The 20,802-nt window shown below is 44.5% G+C and overlaps 1 protein-coding gene across 1 annotated transcript; it reads left to right on the top strand.

Annotated features, from left to right (window-relative positions):
- The first annotated feature begins 13,332 nt into the window (after positions 1 to 13,332).
- On the top strand, positions 13,333 to 20,469 carry LOC138096955 (putative killer cell immunoglobulin-like receptor-like protein KIR3DX1). The gene is made up of 9 exons (XM_068993183.1): positions 13,333 to 13,366; positions 13,509 to 13,544; positions 14,707 to 14,985; positions 15,871 to 16,176; positions 17,237 to 17,551; positions 18,521 to 18,571; positions 19,307 to 19,429; positions 20,133 to 20,185; positions 20,296 to 20,469. The coding sequence occupies exons 1-9, from the start codon at positions 13,333 to 13,335 to the stop codon at positions 20,467 to 20,469; spliced, it is 1,371 nt and encodes a 456-aa protein (XP_068849284.1).
- The last annotated feature ends 333 nt before the right edge of the window (positions 20,470 to 20,802 follow it).

Genomic DNA, 20,802 nt, shown 5'->3' with positions numbered 1-20,802 from the left:
TGGGCTTATAAGTGATGGTATATATTCTTTTTTAATTTAGTGGAGTAGACAGACTCAGCAACCTGAGGCACACCCCTGCTTTTTTGGCTTTGATGTCCCCACCAAAGATATGGAAGTCTAGAAAAATCACCCCCACCCCAAGAGCCTTGAGTCTCTTCCATTAGCAGACGTTGCCATCATGAAAGGAGAGCCCAAGGAAGACAGAACAGTGAACGGCAAGGTGGATCCTCCCAGGCCAAACCCTTGCCATAGCCCGAGCCCCTCCAATGCCCAGTGCTCCAACCTTTGAAGATCACATTTCATTCCATCATTCACATCTCCTTCCTCTTGGGACCCATCAGCAGAGGATGTGATATTTGTCCACTTGAACTAAGGACCCTCTCTGAGAGACTGTTCACTCCCACTCCCCTGAGCCTATGCACCTATTCGTTGAGACCAGTATCTATGAGGAATTCAATGTAAACCAAGACCATGCTGACCTGGACCTGGCCCCATCTTTGAGCACACAGCGTTAATAATTGAAGAGCTAATCTTATAGGGGTTCCTCCATGGCCACTCCTTCTCCTCCTCCAAAGCAGCCCAGCAGCTCTGAAGTTAAGAGTGGAGTCCAAGAATTATAGGATCATCTTCAAAAATCCCACCACCTCTTAGTAATCCCCTGGCTATTCTAACACTATATTTTAACTATCTAGCCTTTTGGGAGAAGGTATTCTAATCAATTGCACATATAATTCCTTAAGTAACTATCATAAGTAACTATGATGATCCCACTTTTTCAAAAATTCCAGTAAAGTGTAGAAATTTGCAAGTTGAGTCTTCAAATTATTCAGTTTAAAATAAAAGAAAGCCACTAAAAAAAACACCTCTGTTCAGTAATAGTTTACAAGGATGAACTTGTTTACAAAACAGAAACACACTTCTAGACTTAGAGAACAAACTTAGAGTTACAGAGGGGAAGGACTGAGGGGAGAGATAGAGTGGAAGTTTAAGATTGACATGTGCACACTGCAATATTTAAAACAAAATGCTTTCCATGAAACAATAATTAAAGCAATGCAAGTTGGCCAAATAAAAAGATGAAGTATATTCTGTTTGAGATATCTAGTGTGCTGCCACTTGCCACATGAGGCTGTGAGGCTGCGTGCTATAGCAATTCAGTCATGTCCGACTCTTTGCAAAGACATGACATTGCATAGCTCACTAGGCTCCTCTGTGCATGGGATTCTCCAGGCAAGAATCCTGGAGTGCGTTGCCATTCCCTTCTCGAGGAGATCTTCTTGACCCAGGGATTGAACCCACGTCTCTCACGCCTCTTGCATAGGAAGGCGGATTCTTTACACCTGAGCCATAGTGAAAGGAACCTCAGCCTTATCCCAGCCATGTGCCCTGAGTGTGCTGTGGTTCCAGGGGTAGAAACAGGACAATACTCCCCTCAGTCTGGTTCCTCACTGGCCGATAAAGTACTTACCCATCCACGCAGTACAGACAATGACTCTACAGATATATGAAGTGAAGCATTCAGTTCTTCAGTCACACCCACCGCATTTCAAGTGCTCAGTAGCATCATGTGGCCAGGTGCCATGGTGCTGGACAGAGCAGATGTTTAAAAAGTCCCATCATCACAGAGAATTCTAGTGGACATTCCACTCCAGATCACTGAGTGCTGCAGAGGGAACACTTGACCGAGGCTTTGCATGTGTTAGGTTAATTCATCGATATTTATATGTTTTTTCTTTTTTGCTTCTTTTCGCCAAAGCCAAGGATTTGAGAATCTTGTGCCTTTTAAGTTATCAACTGGTGGTGAAATGTGGCTTTGCTCAACCGAGCGGAGGGCTTAAGAGGATAACACCATGAGGACCCTGGTGTGAACTGAACTGGCAAGTGGGGTGAAGATCAAGCTCCACGGAGCTTTAGTTGCTCATTGAGCTCTCTGTGTGTGATGTCTCTTCTGGCTTAGAACTAAGCCACCCAAGAACTCTTTTACCAAGAAATGTGATGATCGCTTAGAGTGAAGACATTCTGGGGCTCCTGTGTTGCCACTGTCATTGTTTCCATTTTTCCCCTAATTATCCGTGGTTGTTTTTTTTTTTTTTTGGCCTCTAGGTGCAGGGACCAGATGTCATAATCTTCATTTTTCTGAATGTTCACAGTGTAGACATGAACCCCAATTATTCTCCTATACCTTTTTTTTTTAATTTTTATTTTTACTTTATTTTACTTTACAATACTGTATTGGTTTCGACATACATTGACCTGAATCCACCACGGGTGTGCATGCGATCCCAACATGAACCCCCCTCCCACCTCCCTCCCCACAACATCCCTCTGGGTCATCCCCATGCACCAGCCCCAAGCATGCTATATCCTGCGTCAGACATAGACTGGTGATTCGATTCTTACATGATAGTATACATGTTTCAATGCCATTCTCCCAAATCATCCCACCCTCTCCCTCTCCCTCTGAGTCCACAAGTCCACTATACACATCTGTGTCTTTTTTGCTGTCTTGCATACAGGGTCATCATTGCCACCTTTCTAAATTCCATATATATGTGTTAGTATACTGTATTGATGTTTTTCTTTCTGGCTTCCTTCACTCTGTATAATCGGCTCCAGTTTCACCCATCTCAACAGAACTGATTCAAATGTATTCTTTTTAATGGCTGAGTAATACTCCATTGTGTATATGTACCACAGCTTTCTTATCCATTCATCTGCTGATGGACATCTAGGTTGTTTCCATGTCCTGGCTATTATAAACCGTGCTGCCATGAACATTGGGGTACATGTGTCTCTTTCAATTCTGGTTTCCTCGGTGTGTATGCCCAGCAGTGGGATTGCTGGGTCATATGGCAGTTCTATTTGCAATTTTTTAAGGAATCCCCACACTGTTTTCCATAGTGGTTGTACTAGTTTGCATTCCCACCAACAGTGTAGGAGGGTTCCCTTTTCTCCACACCCTCTCCAGCATTTATTGCTTGCAGATTTTTGGATCACAGACATTCTGACTGGTGTGAAGTGGTACCTCATTGTGGTTTTGCTTTGCATTTCTCTGATAATGAGTGATGTTGAGCATCTTTTCATGTGTTTGTTAGCCATCCTTATGTCTTCTTTGGAGAAATGTCTATTTAGTTCTTTGGCCCATTTTTTGATTGGGTCGTTTATTTTTCTGGAATTGAGTTGCATAAGTTGCTTGTATATTTTTGAGATTAGTTGTTTGTCAGTTGCTTCATTTGCTATTATTTTCTCCCATTCAGAAGGCTGTCTTTTCACCTTGCTTATATTTTCCTTTGTTGTGCAGAAGCTTTTAATTTTAATTAGATCCCATTTGTTTATTTTTGCTTTTATTTCCAGAATTCTGGGAGGTGGATCATAGAGGATCCTGCTGTGATTTATGTCGGAGAGTGTTTTGCCTAAGTTCTCCTCTAGGAGTTTTATAGTTTCTGGTCTTACATTTAGATCTTTAATCCATTTTGAGTTTATTTTCGTGTGCGGAGTTAGAAAGTGATCTAGTTTCATTCTTTTACAAGTGGTTGACCAGTTTTCCCAGCACCACTTGTTAAAGAGATTGTCTTTACTCCATTGTATATTCTTGCCTCCTTTGTCAAAGATAAGCTGTCCATAGGTGTGTGGATTTATCTCTGGGCTTTCTATTTTGTTTCAATGATCTATATTTCTGTCTTTGTGCCAGTACCATACTGTCTTGATGACTGAAAAATTGAAAGCATTTCCCCTAAAGTCAGGAACAAGACAAGCGTGCCCACTTTCACCGCTACTATTCAACATAGTTCTGGAAGTTTTGGCCATAGCAATCAGAGCAGAAAAAGAAATAAAAGGAATCCAAATTGGAAAAGAAGAAGTAAAACTTTCACTGTTCGCAGATGACATGATCCTCTACATAGAAAACCCTAAAGACTCCACCAGAAAATTACTGGAGCTAATTAATGAATATAGTAAAGTTGCAGGATATAAAATCAACACACAGAAATCCCTTGCATTCCTATACACTGATAATGAGAAAGTAGAAAAAGAAATTAAGGAAACAATTCCATTCACCATTGCAACGAAAAGAATAAAATACTTAGGAATACATCTACCTAAAGACCTATACATAGAAAACTATAAAACACTGGTGAAAGAAATCAAAGAGGACACTAATAGATGGAGAAATATACCATGTTCGTGGATCGGAAGAATCAATATAGTGAAAATGAGTATACTACCCAAAGCAATTTACAAATTCAATGCAATCCCTATCAAGCTACCAGTGATATTTTTCACAGAACTAGAACAAATAATTTCAAGATTTGTATGGAAATACAAAAAACCTCGAATAGCCAAAGCAATCTTGAGAAAGAAGAATGGAACTGGAGGAATCAACTTGTCTGACTTCAGGCTCTACTACAAAGTCCTATATCTTTTTTAATTAATTTATTTACTTTTTATTTTACTTTACAATACCGTATTGGTTTTGCCATACATTGACATGAATCTGCTATGGCTATACATGAGTTCCCAATCCTGGACACCCCTCCCATCTCTCTCCCCATATCATCTCTCTGGGTCATTCCAGTGTACCAGCCCCAAGCATCCTGTATCTTGTATTGAACCTAGACTGGTGATTCATTTCTTACAGGATAGCATACATGTTTCAGTGCCATTCTCCAAAATCAGCCCACCCTCGCCCTCTCCCAGAGTCCAAAAGTCTGTTCTTTACATCTGTGTCTCTTTTGCTGTCTCACATACAGGGTTGTCATTATCACCTTTCTAAATTCCGTATATATGTGTCAGTATACTGTATTGGTGTTTTTCTTTCTGGCTTACTTCACTCTGTATAATCGGCTCCAATTTCATCCATCTCATCAGAACTGATTCAAATGTATTCTTTTTCATGGCTGAGTAATACTCCATTGTGTATATGTACCACAGCTTTCTTATTCATTCTTCTGCTGATGGACATCTAGGTTGCTTCCATGTCCTGGCTATTATAAACCATGCTGCAATGAGCATTGGGGTACACGTGTCTCTTTCAATTCTGGTTTCCTCTCACTGTTTGCAGACATGATCCTCTACATAGAAAACCCTAAAGACTCCACCAGAAAATTACTAGTGCTAATGAATAAATATAGCAAAGTTGCAGGATATAATATCAACACACAGAAATCCATTGCATTCCTATACACTAATAATGAGAAAGTAGAAAAAGAAATTAAGGAAACAAATCCATTCACCATTGCAATGAAAAGAATAAAATACTTGGTCAGCTATACACATCTGTGTCTTTTTTGCTGTCTTGCATACAGGGTCATCATTGCCATCTTTCTAAATTCGATATATATGTATTAGTATACTGTATTGGTGTTTTTTTTCTGGCTTGCTTCACTCTGTATAATTGGCTCCAGTTTCATCCATCTCATCAGAACTGATTCAAATGTATTCCTTTTAATGGCTGAGTAATACTCCATTGTGAGAATGGCACTGAAACGTGTATACTATCATGTAAGAATCGAATCACCAGTCTATGTCCGATGCAGGATACAGCATGCTTGGGGCTGGTGCACGGGGATGACCCAGAGGGATGTTGTGGGGAGAGAGGTGGGAGGGGGGTTCATGTTTGGGATCACATGTACACCTGTGGTGGATTCATGTCAATGTATGGCAAAACCAATACAGTATTGTAAAGTAAAATAAAGTAAAAATAAAAATTTTAAAAAATAAATAAATAAATTTAAAAATGAAAGCTTAAAAAAAAAAAAGAATAAAATACTTGGGAATATATCTACCAAAAGAAACTAAAGATCTATATATAGAAAACTATAAAACGCTGGTGAAAGAAATCAAACAGGACACTAATAGATGGAGAAATATACCATGTTCATGGGTCAGAAGAATCAATATAGTGAAAATGATGTCACTACCCAAAGCAATCTACAGATTCAATGCAATCCCTAACAAGCTACCAGTGGTATTTTTCACAGAACTAGAACAAATAATTTCAAGATTTGTATGGAAATACAAAAAACCTCAAATAGCCAAAGCAATCATGAGAAAGAAGAATGGAACTGGAGGAATCACCCTGCCTGACTTCAGGCTCTACTACAAAGCCACAGTCATCAAGACAGTATGGTACCGGCACAAAGACAGAAATATAGATCAATGGAACAAAATAGAAAGCCCAGAGATAAATCCATGCACCTATGCACACCTTATCTTCAACAAAGGAGGCAAGAATATACTATGGAGTAAAGACAATCTCTTTAACAAGTGGTGCTGGGAAAACTGGTCAACCACTTGTAAAAGAATGAAACTGGAACATTTTCTAACACCATTCCCAAAAATAAACTCAAAATGGATTAAAGATCTAAATGTAAGACCAGAAACTATAAAACTCCTAGAGGAGAACATAGGCAAAACACTCTCAGACATAAATCACAGCAGGATCCTCTATGATCCACCTCCCAGAATATTGGAAATAAAAGCAAAAATAAACAAATGGGATCTAATTAAAATTAAAAGCTTCTACACAACAAAGAAAACTATAAGCAAGGTGAAAAGACAGCTTCGGAATGGAAGGAAATAATAGCAAATGAAGCAACTGACAAACAACTAACCTCAAAAATATACTAGCAACTTATGCAACTCAATTCCAGAAAAATAAACGACCCAATCAAAAAATGGGCCAAAGAACTAAATAGACATTTCTCCAAAGAAGACATACAGATGGCTAATAAACACATGAAAAGAAGCTGAACATCACTTATTTACAGAGAAATGCAAATAAGACCACAATAAGATACCATTTCACACCAGTCAGAATAGCTGTGATCCAAAAGTCTACAAGCAGTAAATCCTGGAGAGGGTGTGGAGAAAAGGGAACCCTCCTACACTGTTGGTGGGAATGCAAACTAGTACAGCCACTATGGAGAACAGTGTGGCGATTCCTTAAAAAACTGGAAATTGAACTGCCTTATGACCCAGCAATCACACTGCTGGGCATACACACCGAGGAAATCATATATCTTCTTTTAAAAACATATTTGAATGTTAGCATTTGATGCCTGCATTCTGCAGAATCTGAATTCTTCAACTAACTACAGAAGATGGGTTTACCTGGGTCATGGGTGTATTTCTGCTCTGTGCCACCAATGCCTGGTACAGAGTAGGTGCTCTGCAATAATTTATGTACTGACCGAAGATGAGAAGTAAATTCCATTTCTGGAGGGGACTGGGGAAATAAAGTTCTGAGTCTATTTGGAGCCAGACTGTCCAGGGCTGATTCAGGACGAGAACGTGGGTCCCACCCTCTAGAGTTTGCGATCAGACTGGGCAGAAAGAGAAAGAGCTGAGCCCTCAGGTCTGGGGTGAAATGCCTCCTGAGCTCTGCCTGGAGACATCAGCACCAGGTCCTCGGAGGGGCCACCCCCTGCTGTGATACACGGGCATGGGAACCCCAAGGGGCGGCGGCAGCCCCCCAGGGACCACATCCTGTTTGTCCTCTAGGGGCCCATGGTCTCCTCATCTGTACAGGGCGGGGGCAGGAGCGGCTGAGTGCTCAGAGCTGCAGACATGCCTTCCATCCTCTCTGAGCTTCTCCGCCTCTGCCAGATGTGCAGGGCAGGGAGGAGATCACAGGAGGGCAAGGGACACCCACCCTGCGCCCAGTTCATGGGAACCACAACGCTCAGACAGCTTGAGGGGCCAGGGATCCTGATGGGGAGAGAATCAGCCCAAGCTTTCGGTGGCAAATATCTCACTTGCAGGGCTAAGTCTGGGCCAGAGTCCCATGAACCCTGCAGGTGTGTTCACCTGGGACCCATATCTCACTTGAGTCCCAGGAACTTGGTGGGGGGCAAGGTCAGGGCACTGGGATTCTAGAGTGATGCTGGTGAAAATGCAAGGGCTCCTGAGCTGAGCTGGGGAGTGGGGGTTGGGGAAGTCCTGGGACTCAGCCTCTGACTTCCTTCCAGGGACCTTCCACAAACTCACCATCTGGGCTGAGACTCTTTTGGGCAGCTCAGGGTGCCCATGTGAACACACCATATGCAGAGTTGGGATGTGAAAGTGAGTACACAGACCATCAGGGAGTATGCTGCAGTTGGCCTGCACTATTTAGAGAAGGAAATGGCAATGCCTTCCAGTATTCTTTCCTGGAAAATCCCACGGACATTGGAGCATGCCAGCCTACAGTCCATATGGTTGCAAAGAGTCAGACATGACTGAGAGACTTCATTTTCTTCCATTTTCTTTTAAAATTTATTTATTTACTGGTTCTATTTTTAATCTCATCATATACATATTTTATTGAAGTCAAGTTAACTTACAGCATTTCAGATGGACAACAAGGTGATTTTCAGTTATACAAACATGCATACAGTATTTTTCAGATTATTTTCCATTGCAGGTTATTACAAGATATTGACTATCACTCCCCAAGCTATACAGTAAAACTTTGTTGCTTGTCACATATCTTTTTTTTAATGAGTAATCTAGCATTATATTCATATCTCTATTTTTAAATTTATGGTATATTCCATGTCAGTGTTATGCTGCACTGAGAGTGAAAGCATGATGCCAATCTCCCACCATGTCCAGGTTAAAAGTAAATGGAAAACACTGGCAATGTTAATTGTGGGAGGAAATATTGAATTGCATTATGTTACTGATGGGCTTTCCTGGTGACTCAGATGATAAAGAATCTGCCTGCAATGCAGGAGACCTGAGTTGATCCCTCGGTTGGGAAGATCTCCTGGAGAAGGAAATGGCAACCCACCCCAGCATTCTTGCCTGGAGAACCCCCATGGACAGAGGAGCCTGGCAGGTCACAGCCCATGGGATCACAGAGTCAGACACGACTGAGGGCCTAAACTATTCTCATTGCTCTGAACTTGAAAAGTATAACACTTTCCCATTTGTATAGGGATAAAAAGTGGCAGAACAGACAGAACTTTTGTCTTGTCAGGGGCTTAGAGGGACATTATGACCAGACCTGCATGGACAGCTTCAAGAACAAAGGATTCCAGATTAAAACATTTCCACAGTGGAGGGGACATAAGTACAGCGATGGCTGGTCCATGCTGATGTGTGGCAGAAGCCATCACAGTACTGCAATTGTCCTAAAGTTAAAAATAAATAAATTAAGGGGAAAAAAGCTTGCAAAAGGGCTTCCCTGGTGGTACAGTGGTTGGGAATCTGCTTCCCCATGTAGGGGACACAGGCCTGATTCTGGGACTGAGAAGATTCCACATGCCTCAGGGCAGTTAAGCCCGTGGGCCACAAGCCCGTGTGCCTAGAGTGCATGCTCCACCACAAGAGAAGCCACGGCGATGAGAGACCCTGCTCCACAGCAAAGAGCAGCCCCCTTCCCACACCTAGAGAAAGCCTGTGCACAGCGACGAAGAGCCAGCACAGACACTAATTAATTAATTAAAACACTGTGACAACCAGCTGCCCCTCTCCTCTTTTAGTGTGTGTGTGTGTGAGTGTGAGTTCATACGTGGGTGTTTAATCTGTATTTTTCTCTCTTCTTGGAATTTTCTTCCCCATGGGCTAGGGTTATTTTACATTCAGTAAACACTGTTTGACCATCCCTCTCACTCCCCCAAAAGCCCATCTAACTCAGGTAAGATGATTCTTTGGGGCACAAGTTCACTGTCTTGTTCATCTGCTGGCTTTCCAGATAAAGTCAATATTCCTTTCCTGAAGACCTCATCACTCTGTCCCTTGACAAACAAAGTGAGGTTGGACTCAGAGCACATTCATGAGACTTTAGCAGAAGTGTTGTTCATTTTAGACAAAATCCATAGACGTCACGCTCACAATTGATATCTGTGGTTTAAAAGAAGATATGCAGATGGTGAACAGGCATATGAAAAGATTCTCAGCATTGCTAATTAGTAGAGAAAGCAAATCAACACTGCAAGGAGGTACCACCTCATACCGATCAGAATGGCCATCATTAGACACTTAATGAATAACAGATGCTGGAGAGGGTGTGGAGAAGAGGGAATCCCTCTTACACTATTGGGGGAGTGTAAACTGGTACAGCCACTGTGGAAAACAGTATGACATTTCCTCACAAAATTAAAAACAGAGTTTTCATATGATCCAACAATTCCAGTCCTGAGCTTATATTTGGAAAAAACCATACCTTGAGAAGATTCATGCACCCATATGTTCATAGCAGCAAAACCTACAATAGCCAAGACATGCTGCTGCTGCTGCTGCTAAGTTGCTTCAGTCATATCCGACTCTGTGCAACCCCATAGATGGCAGCCCACCAGGCTCCCCCATCCCTGGCATTCTCCAGGCAAGAACACTGGAGTGGGTTGCCATTTCCTTCTCCAATGCATGAATGTGAAAAGTGAAAGGGAAGTTGCTCAGTCGTGTCTGACTCTTAGCAACCCCATGGACTGCAGCCTACCAGGCTCCTCTGTCCATGGGATTTTCCAGGCAAGAGTAGTGAACTGGGGTGCCATTGCCTTCTTCAAGACATGGGAACAGCCTAATTGTCCATTGAGAGATGAATGGATACAGAAGATGCATGTGCTTATACACACAGAGAATGGACACCACCCAGACATTAAAAAATGAAATCATGCCATGTGCAGCAGCATGGATGGATCTGGAGATTAGCATATTAATGGAAGGAGACAGAAAGAGAGAGACAATTTTCATGTGACATCACCTGTATGTGGAATCTAAAAGGAACATATCAATGAAACAGGAACAGACTCACAGACATAGAGAACAGGCTTGTGGTTGCCAAGGAGGGAAGGACTGGGAGCTGGGGATGAGCAGATGAAATCTATTTATACACAGAATGGATAAAGAATGAGGTCCTGCATTATGGCACAGGGAATTTATTCAGTATCTTGGCATAAATCATAATGCAAAAGAATAAACATGTCGAGCTGAATCTATTTTCTGTATGGCAGAAAAGAATTACACTTCAATACATCCTTTTAATTTTTAAAAATCTGTATGAGAGACAGCAAAAGAGATGTGTAGAAAAGTCTTTTGGACTCTGGGAGAGGGCGAGGGTGGGATGATTTGGGAGAATGCCACTGAAACATGTATAATATTATATATGAAACAAATCGCCTGTCCAGGTTCGATGCATGATACTGGATGCTTGGGGCTGGTGAACCGGGACGACCCGGAGGGATAGTACGGGGAGGGAGGAGGTAGGGGCGATTCAGGATGGGGAACACGTATATACCTGTGGCGGATTCATGTTGATGAATGACAAAACCAATACAATATTGTAAAGTACTTAACCTCCAATTAAAATAAATAAATTTTTTGCATACATATTTATTTTTATTTTTTTACAATATTTATTTATTTATTTTTAAATTATTTTTTTTACTTTATTTCACTTTACAATACTGTATTAGTTTTGCCATACATTGACATGAATCCACCACAGGTGTACTTGCATTCCCAAACATAAAACCCCCTCCCACCTCCCTCCCCATAACATCTCTCTGGGTCATCCCCGTGCACCAGCCCCAAGCATCCTGTATCCTGCATCAGACGTAGACTGGCAATTCGTTTCTTATCAGATGTCCATCAGCAGATGAATGGATAAGAAAGCTGTGGTACATATACACAATGGAGTATTACTCAGCCATGAAAAAGAATACATTTGAATCAGCTCTAATGAGGTGGATGAAACTGGAGCCAATTATACAGAGTGAAGTAAGCCAGAAAGAAAAACACCAATACAGTGTACTAACACATATATATGGAATTTAGAAAGATAGTAATGACAACCCTGTATGCGAAACAGCAAAAGAGACACAGATTTGTACAGCAGACTTTTGGACTCTGAGGGAGAGGGAGAGGATGGGATGATTTGGGAGAATGGCATTAAAATAAATAAATTTATATTTTTAAAAATTTGTGGTTTAAATATCTGCAATGAAACACTGCATGGCAGTAAAAATACACAAACTGAAATGACAGAGAATACAGATCAATTCTGAAACATAATATTAAGTAAATAAAAGGACATTTAAAGGAGGGTGGCTGTACTGTTACTCCATTGCATACATAATGATCAAGAGGAAACCTGATTTATTACTTCGGGAGCATCACTAATGTTAATGACCCCCACCCCCAGCACAACCGTGTGGAATTACAGCCCTTACTGAGGTTCTTTCCTGTCTATGAACAACAGCTGAACTGGGTATATGTCTGCCCTTGGCCTCCTGAAACAGCTGGGCCATTTTGTCCCAGTTTGGAGTTGATTATGTGGACACGCCCCTCACTCAAGCATGCTGGAACTTGGAAGTCTCTACTTGACATATTTTGTGTTCCTCTGAGTATCTAGTAAGCAAGGTGGTCCACCTTTTCAGGCAGAACAATTCCCCCTCCCAAAATAACACCACAGTCATCTTTACACACATTATGTTTGTGTACATGTGTGGTCCTTGGATTGGAAAGGGACAAAGAGAGAGACAGAGAGAGTCAGTCACGAAATAATTTCAGATGAAGAGTCAGAGAAAGACAAATATCACATGATGTCACTTATTTGTGACATCTAAGAAAATAAGCTTATTTACACAACAGACTCACAGAGAATGAACTTATGGTTACCAGGGGGAATAGAGTCAGGGGAAGGTTAGATTGGAAGTTTGGGATTGACATATACACCCGGCTATATTTTAATGGATGACCAACAAGGACCTACTGTATAAAACAGAGAATTCTACTTAACATTCTGTAACTACCTAAGTGGGAAAAGAATTTGAAAAGCAGAAGATGCATGTATCTGTATAACTGAATCACTTTGCAGTACACCTGAAACTAACAGTTAGTTCCTTAATTGCATATGTTACAACGCAGAATTTTTTCATATTTTCAAAGAGCCATAATATGCATGTCTGGTCTTCCATAAGAATGCAGAATCAAAGTCTCTATTAATGAGTCTTTAATTGGTAACCTGCACTGAGCCTGACATACGAGGTGGGAACATGTGGTTTCTCTTCTGTGAAGAGTTAAGGTTAATGAGAATTATCATGAGCTTGGGAAAAGCATCCTTCATGGTATATACTGAATCACAGTTACTAGTTCCTAAAGGCAGCAAGATCTGTTCGAATCCTGTTATGTTTACAGTGTTTAGAGAAACAAAAAGTGACGATCAGGTCATGAGGCGTGCTCCGTGATGCGGCTCAGGTCAGACTTCCATCCCTGGCTTTGAGAAGGGGCAGGCCATCTTCCCATGTGACATGAACCAGGCTGACTGTACCAACAACACTGACCGCTTCCGCATCCTGTGACTCTGTCAGCTTTGCTCAGTTCTGCCTCCTATCTCACAGAAGCAGAGCCATGTGCCCCACACTCCTCAGCCTCCTGAGTCTCGGTGAGTCCAGAAAGACACCGTGAGAGAGGGTTATGGTGGAAATTAGGAGGTCTTCACACCACTGACCAGGTTCCCTGCATGAAGGTGCAAAGAGTGTGGGGTCCATCAGGACAAGCCATCTCTGACGTGCTTTTTCTTCTAGGATTCTGTGTGAGTCTGAGGATCTGGGCAGCTGTGGGTGAGTCCTCCCCATCCCTTATTTCTCTGTTGGGCAGAGTGGTTGTGGCTGATGCAGTGGACACAGGGGGACTGGGGTGAGACCCCTGTGTGTACAGTGAGAGCCGCGTGCCCTGTGGATCCCAGGTCCTCCTATTGGCCTTGATACTCATCTTCACACTCCCCAGAGGTTAGCCCAGTTCTGGACTCTGGACCTGAAGGCACAGTGTGATGTCTGGAAGCTGGGAGCAAGGCCCAGTAGGTGCCATTTCTATCATGAGAGGGGATCAAGAGGCTGCAGCCCACAGACCCTCCCCTACAAGCTGGCTCATGGCATCTCCAGCGGGGCCTTAACAACAGGATCTGCAGGAAGCCCGCTGGACCTGACCCCTGGGAAGGGTCTGCTCCTAAGGCAGGGCCACCTGGACCTTGTCACACATTTGATGTAGGTTAGCTAACAAAGGAGCCAGGTTCCAGCTTTATTTCCTTCTTTTCAGTCAAGTGGCTTTTTCACTTGCTACCTGTATTACTGTTAGTTGCTCAGTAATGTCAGACTCTTCGCGACCGCACGAACTGTAGCTCACCAGGCTCCTCTGTCCATGGGATTCTCCAGGCAAGAATACTGGATGGGGTTGCCATTTCCTTCTCCAGGGGATCTTCCCTACCTGGGGAATGAACCCTGCTCTCCTGCATTGCAGGAAGTTTCTTTACCGTGTGAGTTAAAACAAATCCAACAGGGAAGCCCTCCCACTTCTTTTCCATGCATCAGTTTTTTTGTGGTGTTTCTTTTGCCTGCATCGTACAGCATGCAGGATCTCAGTTCCATGATTAGGGATTCAACCCGGGCCCTTGGCAGAGAAAGTGCTGAGTCCTAACCACCGGACCACCCAGGAATCCCCAGTGTTTTGTGTTTTGAGAGAGTTTTCAACATTTTGTCAACCAAGGAATCTTCTCCTGATAAGAATCACTGCTGAGAATCATATTCTTAGACTCTCCATGATGTCTGTCCTGGGTTGACTGTGTCTCTGTCTGTCCCCAAGCGCCAGGTGTCCTTGAGTATCAGGGTGATGCACTTTAGGGTTGGTGCCTTGGAAGAATTGAAGGGGAAGCACTCCAACAAGACCAGTGGGGAGAGGGGACCATTCCTATTTTCCTCTCAAAACCTGTGACTCCTTCTCTCCTAGGTGAATATGACAAGCCCTCTTTGTCAGCCTGGCCAAGCCCCATGGTTCCCTTAGGACAGACTGTGACTCTTCAGTGTCACTTCCATTCTCCACTTAAGATATTCAGATTGTTCAAAACAGATGGGACCAGTTTGACCGACCTCCATGGAAATCATTTCAACAACTTCACCCTTGGCCCGGTAACCAGAGAACATGCCGGGTCCTACACATGTTCCGGATTCTCCAGGTCTCTCTTTGAGTTTTCCAGACACAGTGACCCCCTGCAGATTGTGGTCACAGGTAGGAGGGGTCCAGCCCAGCCTGGGACAGCCGTCTATGCAGGCAATCCTATCCGAGGTCCAAGTTCTTTACCTAGTCCATGATTTACTCAGGATTTCCAGCCAGGAATGAACCAAGAAAGAGAATCCACTCTGAGAGCTTAAACTCAGGGTGTTGAATAGATGGGGTGCTCTGGCAAAGGAAGGAGGAGCCTCCCTAGGCATTAGTTAGACAGGATGCTGCCACTGCCTGCCAGCAGGGAGATTGCGGAATGACCCTGATCCAGCACCTGCCACCCAGTAGGGAGCTGTAATCCCATGTGAAGGAGCTGGAGCCCCAGGGAGAAGTCCCCAGAATGTCTCCAGAGGCATGATGTGGTGGCCATAGATGGGGAAATGTTCCCTTTTTCTCCACCTCCTTTCCAATCTCGTGCCAGTCATCACTCACATTCTAGATGAGTGTGAACGGAGCCAGGGAATGCATCGTCAAAACCACCCAGCTCCCCACCACACATATTAGGGACAGGATGAAGCTGAGAGCATGGCAGCCCACTCTAGTATTCCTGCTTGGAGAATCCTATGGACAGAGGAGCTTGGCAGGCTACAGTTCATGGGGTTGCAGAGTTGGACAGGCCTGAAGTGTCTGAGTATGCATGCATGAAGCTGAGAGCAGATCCAACAGCTAAAGAGCTTAGAATAAACACAGAGGAGGCTGGAGGTCTTGAGCAAAGAGAAACAGAAAAGCATGAGCCAGAGCCCGAGAACAAGGCTGAAGAAAATGCACCAGAACAGACAGGAAGGGTAATTGGGTTTGATGGTTCACGGGGACATTTTTCCCACCTTCAGATGTCAGGGGAAGTGCCGAGGTGGGGTGACTCACTGAAGCTCACAAGCTCTTTGCTCCTAGGTGTGTTCACAAAACCCTCCATCTCAGCCCACCCCAGCCCTCTCATGCGTGCAGGGGAGAATGTGACCATCCACTGTCATTCACTGCTATGGTTTGACAAGTTTATCCTGCACCAAGAAAATAGCACAGGGAATTTCCAGAGACGTGGACTGATGCTCACTGGTGGGCATGCCCCAGCTGACTTCTCCATTGGCCCCATGACTTTGGCGAGTGTGGGCACCTACAGATGCTATGGCTCTTTCAGCCACTCCCCCTATGTGTGGTCAGCTCCCAGCGACCCCATGGACATCATCATCACAGCTGAGTGTGGCCAAACCAGTGCCTTCTGCTCTCTGTGTCACAGAAGTTCTGGTGTCCAGTACAGCATCAGTACCAGAAGAGAATGACAGGCATGCAGAGACACTCATAAACTCGGGAGAGGGAACAAAGCAGAGAGAGAGGAGGTGTGAAAGCAGAAGGGAAAAGAGAACAGAGTCCCTGCCATGTGCTAAGGGGAAGACACAGCCGGTGACAGAGCGAAGGAGCGAGAACGTGAAAGGACGACCAATGGAGAAAAATGTACCAGAGCAGGGACGTGGGCAGTTCCCCTCTCAGGCAGCCACTGATGGCTGGTGAAGGGGTTGTTTTCCAGCTTTCACATCAGAGCTCCCTTCCTCTGTCAGCAGCACACTATGGTACCAGACAGACACCCTTGTAGTCCAGCCCCTGGGTGATCGAGATGGAGGTTGATACCCTGACGTTGATCAGGCTCTTAGTTTAATGTGTCCTTCTGCACAAAGAGGGGGGAGTGTTCCCTCCAACCCTCCAGAGGTCCCTGAGGAGTCCCTTCCAGCCCCTGTGGGTGGGCATGGCATCCCTGAACATGCCCTCAAGAATGAGACGGTGTAAGATCGAATGAGATTCTGGCAATTTCCACTCCATAATCTCTTCTTCTGGGTCAATGCCATGTTTTCTGATGGTCCCAGCAGTAGTTAGTAAGTTCCATTTATTTCACGAGAACCACACGTTTGATTTTTTTTAATTTATTATTTAGTTATGTTTGCTGAAGTCTAGTTGATATAAGATGTTGTTAATTCCTGTTGTACAACAGAGTGATTCACTTATTCATATAGATGTATACTCTTTCTTTAAAAGTGGACGTTAAATGACAATCCATTTTAAAAATTATTAATTTGTTCAAGAGGATTTTAAATGACACTCGATTTTTAAAGTTATTTCTGATATTTTACCTGTGCTGAGTATCCCTTACTGTGGGTCTTTCTCTCCTGGCGGTGGGCGGCCTTCTCATTGCAGTGCCTCTCTTGTTGCACACTTCTGCTTTAGTCCTATACTTAGGAATCGAGTTACTTTGTGCTCTGAGATCAAGGTCTCCTCCTTCCAGGGCGGTCCAGGAAACCCTCACTCTCAGCCCAGGGGGGCCCTTTGGTGAGGTCAGAAGAGAACGTGACCTTGGTCTGCAGCTCGGAGAGTGCCTTTGACCAGTTCCATCTGCTCAAGGAGGTGGAGGACCTTGAGCACCTGCTCTCTGTAGGGTGGGGCCCCCGTGGAGCACTCCAGGCAGAGTTCCCTCTGGGTCCTGGGACGCCAGCCCTCAGTGGGGTCTACAGGTGCTACGGCTCCTTCAAGCGCTCTCCCTACTCATGGTCAGACCCCAGTGACCCACTGTTCCTGTCTGTCACAGGTGAGGAACCTCTTCCTGGCCCATGCTCTGTTGTTCCTGTTCAGTCGGTATGTTGTGTCCAACTCTTTGCCACTCTGTGGACTGGAGCACGACAGACTCCTCTGTCCTTCACTAACTCCTCCTCATGGATCACAGCCTTTTAGTGGTGAAGGGGCCTTCGTACTTCAGGAAAGCTATGAGCCAGTCATGCAGGGCCACCCAAGCCTGAAGGGTCATAGTGAAGAGTCCTGAGAAAACGAGGTCCCCTGTAGGAGGAAGTGGCAACCCATTCCAGCATTCTTGCCTGAAGAACCCATGAAGAGTCCCAAACTTTACTATATAGAAAATGAGATTGCACTGGGCAAATAGTCCATTTGGGGTTTTGCATAACATCTTACTGTATCATGACCTCTATTTCAAGGGCTCCATGTTGGTGTCAGGGGAACCATAGTGTTTCTGGAGAAACGGAGGCAATGAGAACCAGAGAGGAAGAGAGATGGTAGATGGCATCTCAACCCTCCTCCACCTCCCGTATGGATGCTCCACATCAGAGTCCTGTATATCCAGGCAAAAAAGAAAAGGGTCAGGGTAGAGCCAGGAGGAGGAGAGGCTGGGCTGATTTGGGAAGATCAGAGATTCCCTTGGCCCCTTGCTCTTAATGTTCTCCCAGAAGCACCTCTGACATACAGGTGATTCCCAATTAAGGAGCACAGACACTCATCCCAGAGCAGAGAGGATGTCTCTAGCTTACAGCCGTCTTTCACCACCAGGCTTATCCTTCCCGCCTCCTTCCACCATCCCTTGTCCAGGACAGAGGGTCTACTCAGTGCTTTCACGGGGAGGGACTAGAAGCCCTCCCCTCCCCCATCAGTGCTCTGAGGGATGACACAGTCAAGGACAGGCAGGAGGTCAGCCTTCCAGAAACAGCAGCCCCCGTTCAGTCCGAATGAGGAAGGTTCCTGTTCACCCCTTCTGGCTTATCTCCCCTAGGATCCACTACAAGTACTTGCCCGTCACCCACGGTTCCACACACCTCAGAAGGTAAGCAAGACGGTCTCCTATCTCAGCAAGTTTCTGAGAAGACAGAGGGCTCCTGTGTGAGTGTTGGCTGTGCCATTTCCCAGCTCTCTGACCTTGGGCTCCTCAATGTCCCTGTCATGTCAGCATTTGTGACCGTGGTCTGCCTAGAACCAGAGGGGGCATTGAGCTTCTCATGCTCTGTGACTGGGGGTTTCTAAATTGAACAAAGTGAGTCAGAGTGACCTAAGCCCATACTAAGGGAGCTGCTTAACCTTCCTCCCCCAGGATCTTTCGGGATGGATGGCGGGGCAGGCAGAGAATTTTAGGGAGCGCCTTATATATGTGTTACTCCTCTGTTAGTGTTTTGTGAACTAAGCATTCCACAGGGCAGAAACAAGTGTCATATATTCTTGAGGACTCCATTCCAGGTCTATGTGGATGGAGGGGGAAATGTATTGTGGATTAAAGGGTCACATTCAACCAAAACCACCATGCCTTGTCATACGGGGCAGCAGAGAAAAACTGCATCCGTGCCCGGGGGACCTTGGTTCAGACGTCTGCTGGTCTTGCATGGCCTCTTTACTTCATCCACTGCTAGCCTCTCTCCTGGATGCTTTGGTTTCTCCTGGGAAGTGGAGACCATAACTGATCAGGTTGATAGATACTGACAGTTTGATGCAAGGATACAATAAATCCAGTGTGTAGGGGCACAGCGTGTGCAACGAATACCAAGACCTTCCTTTTGCTTGTTAGCAGAAACACCGCTTCCTCAAGAACACTGCATCACATGGTACATTATCCTTGGGCTTCTCATAGCTTTCACCTCTACCAGCATCATCTTCACTGCTCTTGTCTGTCACTGGTGTTCTACCCCAAATCGTAAGTCTGAAGAGGTGAGCTTAGCATCATTTGACCCGGGGAAAGATGGGCTCATAGCAGAGAATGGCATTTTGACTTCCTGTAGGTTAAAAACTGATTTCCATTGTTGTAATCCCTGATCGAACATCTTCCAGAGACCCATGGAACGCTGTTTTTTTTATGAAAATATGTATTGATTTATTCTTGGTGGCATCAGGTCTTGGCTGCACCATGGGAAATCCTCATTGTGGAGCTGGGGTGCAGTTCAAGGCTGCAGAGCTCATGGGCTCAACAGTTGCAGCATTAAGGATAGTTGCTCCAGGCATGTGGGATCTCAGTTCTCCCACCAGGGATCGAACCCACGCTCCCTGAACTGGAAGGTTGACTCTTAATCCCTGGGCCACCAGGGCCATTCCAAGCCCTGTTCTTCCCTTCAACTGCAGCCATCCATTTTCCTGTCCTACATGATCCTGATATGAAGAGCGTGGTCCACAACAGAAGACGTAGGATGGGTCCGTGGGTTTGCACAGGTTCCTGAGACAGTCCATGAATGGCTGGGCTTGTATACGGAATGTTTTGTTTTGTTTCATTTAGTGGAAAAGACAGGTTCAACAACCTGTGGCACACCCCTGCTTTTTTCTAACTTTGATGTAACTATCAAACTTATGGAGGTCTGCAATAACTGTATCCACCCTGAAGAGCCTTGAATCTCTTCCATTCACAGATGTTGCCAACATGCAGGGAGAGCCCATGGAAGACAGAACAGTGAATGGCGAGGTGAGTCCTCCAGCCCAAAGCTTTGCCATAGTCTGAGCCCCTCCAATGCCCAGTGGCCCACCCTTTGAAGATCATGTCTCAGTCCATCATTCTCACCTCTCTCCTCTCAGGACTCTGAAGCAGAAGATGTGATATACGCTAATTTGGACCTCGGGACCCTCTCCAAGAGACGGTCCACTCCTGCTCCCCTGAGGCCCATGCACCCCTCTGCTGAGACCATTATCTATGAGGAATTCAACATAAACCAAGACCATGCTGAGCCCAGACCTGGCCCCATCCTCTGAGCACACAGGGTGTTACAAATCAATAACCTAGATCTCTTGTTAAAGGGATTCCTCATAGACACTCCTTCTCTTCCAAAGCAGCCCAATAGCTCTGAGGTGAGGAGTGGAGTCCAAGAATTATAGTAACATCTTCAAAAATCCCACCACCTCTTAATAATCTCCTGGCTCTTCTAGGACTCTATTGTAACTATCTCACTGTTTGGGGAGACGCTATAATCAATCGCTCATACTAGGTAGCTTATCATGATCACCCTACTTTTTCTAAGATTCTAATAAAGCATAAAAAACTTGCCAGTTGATTCTTCAAATTATTCAGTTTAAAATAAAACAAAA

This window comes from Capricornis sumatraensis, chromosome 20 (genome assembly GCF_032405125.1).
Source record: "Capricornis sumatraensis isolate serow.1 chromosome 20, serow.2, whole genome shotgun sequence".
NCBI classification, from domain to species: Eukaryota; Metazoa; Chordata; class Mammalia; order Artiodactyla; family Bovidae; genus Capricornis; species Capricornis sumatraensis.
Note: the sequence above shows the minus strand (reverse complement) of the source record. Positions and strands in the feature narration are given on the sequence as shown.

Bases quoted from the DNA above. Each gene is read 5' to 3' on its own strand.
- LOC138096955 (XM_068993183.1), top strand. From the start codon at position 13,333: ATGTGCCCCACACTCCTCAGCCTCCTGAGTCTCG. The intron at 13,545-14,706 runs GTGAGTCCTCCC...CTTCTCTCCTAG, and splicing joins GAGGATCTGGGCAGCTGTGG to GTGAATATGACAAGCCCTCT. The intron at 20,186-20,295 runs GTGAGTCCTCCA...CTCTCCTCTCAG, and splicing joins ACAGAACAGTGAATGGCGAG to GACTCTGAAGCAGAAGATGT.